This window comes from Octopus bimaculoides, chromosome 11, assembly GCF_046866305.1.
Source record: "Octopus bimaculoides isolate indiv1 chromosome 11, ASM4686630v1, whole genome shotgun sequence".
In the NCBI taxonomy this organism is placed as follows: Eukaryota; Metazoa; Mollusca; class Cephalopoda; order Octopoda; family Octopodidae; genus Octopus; species Octopus bimaculoides.
This window is the reverse complement of record NC_142938.1, coordinates 27,940,365-27,945,250: the sequence shown is the minus strand read 5'-3', so window position 1 is coordinate 27,945,250 and position 4,886 is coordinate 27,940,365. Positions and strand designations below refer to the sequence as shown.

The window sequence follows — 4,886 nt, the reverse complement described above, 5'->3', positions numbered from 1 at the left end:
TATTTATAAACATGAGATGTGGCCCTATTCGCACTCCTGGTAACATATGGCACGGGGCTGGTCACCACATCGGTGTCGAAGATAAATGTTTAGTCCCCATCAGAGACAGCGGAGCTGGGGACGGCAGATACTTCCTCAAAGTCGTTGGTTCTTGATCGGTCGTTTGTTCTTTAGTTGAACAAATCGACCCCAGGACTTATTCTTTTTAAGCCTAGTATTTATTCTATCGGTTTCTTTTACCGTACCACTGGCCGATGGTGGGGGGACAAACACAGATACAAATATATGCACACATACACATATACATATAAATACACATATACATACATATATATATATAATATATATACATATATATATATATATATATATATATATATATATATATATATATATATATATATATAACAATTTGAAAATCCTACACGATTAGGTGAAAAGCGCTTTATTTAATTTATAAAACATGTGACATTAATAAAAATCTGTAAATGTACAAACATCCAGATTTCTGAGTACCTTAAGTTTATATATATATATATATATATATATATATATATATATATATATATATATATATATATATATATATATATATATATATGCGAGTAAAAATAAATACAAAAAAGGTGGGGGTTTTTGTATGATTGTGTATAGAGGAATATATTATTTTGTTTAAAAGAGTTCCAACACTGTCTGTTTTTTATGTTTTATTTATATTCCTGCAGAACCAATGTGGGGTATAGAATATGGAATATACAATATATAATATAATATACAATATATAATATGAAATAAAATAAAATAAAAATGGATGGCACCATGAAATAAAGTATTGAATGTAGATGAAATATTGAGTGTTCAATATAAAGGATCAAATATATAAATATAAATATATAAAGGCCAATATAAAGGATCAGATATATAAATATAAATATATAAAGGCGACTCGAGTTTCAGGGCTATTTCCCTTCGCCATGGCCGGTATGACAGACTTTAACAGACTATATATATATATATATATATATATATATATATATATATATATATATATATATATATATATATATATATATATATATATATATATGTATATGTATATATATTCATGTCTCTGTGTCTGTGTTTGTCCCTCCCCTACCCACCGCCCAATCACTTGAAAACTGATGTTGGGGCGTTTACTTCCTGTAGCTTAGAGTTTCTATAAAAGAGACCTATAGATTAAGTACTAGGCTTAAAAATAATAAGTCCTGGAGTTAATTTCTTCAACTAAAACCCTTTAAAGCAGTGCTCTAGCGTGGGCCCAGTCAAATGGCTGAAACAAGTAAAAGAATAAAAGAATATATAGATATGGGGCAACTCCGTGTGCACATATATGAACATGCACATATATGTGTGTTTGTGTGTATATAAACCAGTCGCTAACAAAGTGACAAGACTGAGTTAAGAGAGTTCCCGTTGTTTGTAAATATGTAACTGAGGTGGTATAATGGTTGATTGTCGATGCATATACCCAAGTGTGCGCACCTCATCACATAACTATCTCAGATGGAGTCTCTAGGGAATGTTTTATGTATCTTCCCTATGCTAATTATAGATTGGATTTGAAGAAACCGCCTCAGTTTCTTTTGCTCTTTCTCTGTGAAACCGAATATTTCTAGGTTTTTGTGCAAATTTTTTGATACAAAACTTAATGTACCTACGACAATAAGTTCAAATAAGAATTCTCAGTCGGGGTATGAGAGCTGTAAGTTCTGCATTAATTCACCATAAATGTTCTCTTTTTCATGGAATTTTGATGGTACATTTGTATCTGCTCGGCAGCTGACCTCCATAACAGTATATGACTTTTGTTTCCTGTTCCAAAGAACAATATCAGGTCTGTTACGCTTATACCAAATTGATGTTTTCATTGGAGTGTTACACCAGTATTTTTTGTTTTTAAAGGTATGAATACAGGCAAGTTCTGATATGCCAGTGCAATCCTTTTTGCGGATAGCATTGTAAAGTCTTTGCGACTATACCATGCTTCAGGGGCAGGTAGTATCTCATAGACATTGTGGAGCAATGTAGTGGATATTCTCCACACTGGTCGAGCAGAGCCGAAATTTTTTATTACAACATGGAGGTTTGGTAATATCTTTGACCCTCTTGTTTATTAGGTATTTAGTAGCTGTCTTCTATTCCTAGATAGCGAAGGCTTATCCTTCTAGGTGGGATGTGATGTATCTATCGCAGGTCCAGGAGAGCTACTCTTCCTGTCAATGTTGTTGTTATCCTCTACCTTACAGGGTATGTATCTATGCATTGCGTTTTGCTGATATGATGACTGCTTCTCCTCCAAGCTTTTGTTTAGTTAGGCTAGTCCAACCTCCTATGGGTCGTATTCTCAGAGTAGTTCTTCAACACTGAAGATGTAGCTCTCATTTTTTGAGTATGCATGGAATGTACTAATTTCTTTCTTTATTGTTCAGCAGGTTTTTCTGAGTGATGCAATGCGATATTCAAAGGCTGGTTGGTATGATCTTATGCCTCTACTGCCATCACTTCGTCTCGCATAAATCCTGTCAGTGTCGCTCATAACGTGTAAGTTGTCAGTGGGGGTTAATACCTTTCTACTTTTGATGTCGTGGCTGCGGATGTCATCACGTATCTTGTCCAATATCCCAAATATTGGCACTAGCACTGGCACTACAAAAGCATTGTGACTTCTTAAATGCAGACAGTTCTAAGTTCCATATTTTCCAGAGTTTGTAGAACTACTCTTTTGTTCTGGATTTAGTCCCAATACCAACGTATGCAACATTCTCATCGTTTCCGAAAGAATCACCATATATTTGGCAAGGTATAGTGATTCTATTATCCGTAAATGAAGCACAGCGTCGAATACTTTCTTATAGTCTAGGCATATCATTAAGAGATTACTGCGATGTTGTTTGGCTTTCTTAAGGACAGCTTTGCTGAGTTGTTCAGCACAACCCCAAACTCCTTTCTGTCCTCTTGCCTGTTCATCAGTTATCACACCATTTGTTTGGTCTTGGAGAAACATATCCAGACAACCTGTATACTGTTTGTGCGTAACATTCAGGCATGTTATAGGCTTATAGCTTTTAGCCACATGGGTCTCTTTGTTCTTGAAGATAAGAGTAGTCTGTGCAACGGTCAGCCAATCTGGTACATCTAGCTCAGCACCCATTGTTTTTTTAAGCAAACTCATATGTATGTATGTATGTATATGGCAATATATAACAATGTCAAATGTCGAGCGTTAACTCTATATTCACTAACCAATCCCTGTAATTCCTATTCTCCACAGCTTTTGTTTCGTTGACCGCAGAACGCATTCCAAAGAAAAAAATCAAATAAATAAATAAATAATTCTCTCTTTATTATCTACAAAGGTTGACAAAAATGTCATGGACGGTACAGCATGATCTAGGGTGGGATTACATAAAAATATGTGTAAACAAGTGGTGGAAGAGACATTCAAGCTAGGTAAAATTTTCCGAAAAGGTGTAAGGCATCCCAGTTCTACTCGTGAGAACCCGTCAAAATTCACGGTCAGCCTGACCACTAAGGCAAATAAATGTCCCCTGCTAATTGTTTTGAAGTCTACAGCTCCAGGGCGACGGAGGAGGTGGATGATACAAAAACATTTGGTGGTTGTTTAAGAAATGAAAGACATCAGCTGCTAAATTTTCCTCATAACCCGTCAATAGCAGCATTGCCATTCATATATTCTAATCGAATGATTAAAATAAATATACAATACTGATATATAGATATATAACATTAAATATGGAAATGGTCATGATTATGTAACCTTCCTGATACAAGAGTGACTTTAGGGTTAACGGAAGGAACCTCCAGCATCCACAAAAAATCCTAGGAATAGACACTCCAATCTGATAAAGTTGTAAACGATGGTAGGAAAACAATGAAGCTGATGTTGGCGTTCACCACTCCTACTCGACTTTTAAGGGATAGCTTCTTTACGCCCCATTTCTGAGTAATTCTGGCCACTCTGTTCGTTACCTCCTTCCAGTTCCGGTTCCTTTGAAGGTCGGAACCGAGCCAGAACCCGAGCATTGCAACCAATCCGTCGATCCAACGTATCGCAGTGCCATCAGGCGGCATCGACTTGCCTCTCTAATTACTGATATGTAAGCACACTGAATTGTTGAGATTAACCTTTGCATCTGCCACCGCCTCGTATTCCTTCAGGATGTAACCACCATTACTTGGGCAGTATCTGACATCATGACAATGACGACGTCCGCATATGCCAATACGGACCTTCCTTATCCTAGTTCAGATGAGATGCCCTTCTTCTCTACAGCTCCACCTTTCGAAGTAGTGATTCGAGAGAAAGTACATACAGATGAGTTTCAAGAAGTCGTCCCCAACGAATAGAGTGTGCGATGCGAAACAGTTCCGAGAAGTGGTCGTTTACTTTGACCACTGAACAGATACCGTTGTGCATTACAGCGATCTAACCTCTCAAAGCGGAACTGAAAGTGGCTGCTTTGAGAACCGCTACTAAGTAGTAATGGTTGACTCTGTCGGAACATTTCTTGTGATCTAAATGCCAACCTCTTTGCTAAAATTTTGGTTAAAATCTTAAGATCTGTAATCAAAAGAATAATGGGACGGAAATTATCTATATACACACCTAACTCCTTTTTCGATTCCTTCCTTAGCATTGTTACCTTAACCCGGCTCACAGAACTAGAAAGCCGTCCGTTCTGCTACTATTTGTAGCAGACGCCTGCCAACTACTTTCCGCCATTCGTATGTCATCTGATGTTATCGGACTTTTGTAGCACCCTGCATCTTCCACCAATGACAGCGTTGCGATCCGTTGTGGTTGGCACAAAAATCTCCTGTCT

The 4,886-nt window shown here is 36.9% G+C and overlaps 1 protein-coding gene across 1 annotated transcript; it reads right to left on the bottom strand.

Annotated features, from left to right (window-relative positions):
• Positions 1-2,725: 2,725 nt before the first annotated feature.
• Positions 2,726-3,193, bottom strand: LOC149133217 (uncharacterized). Its single transcript, XM_089360512.1, has one exon. It carries the CDS (start codon positions 3,191-3,193, stop codon positions 2,726-2,728), a length of 468 nt encoding a protein of 155 aa, XP_089216638.1.
• Between the last annotated feature and the right edge of the window lie 1,693 nt (positions 3,194-4,886).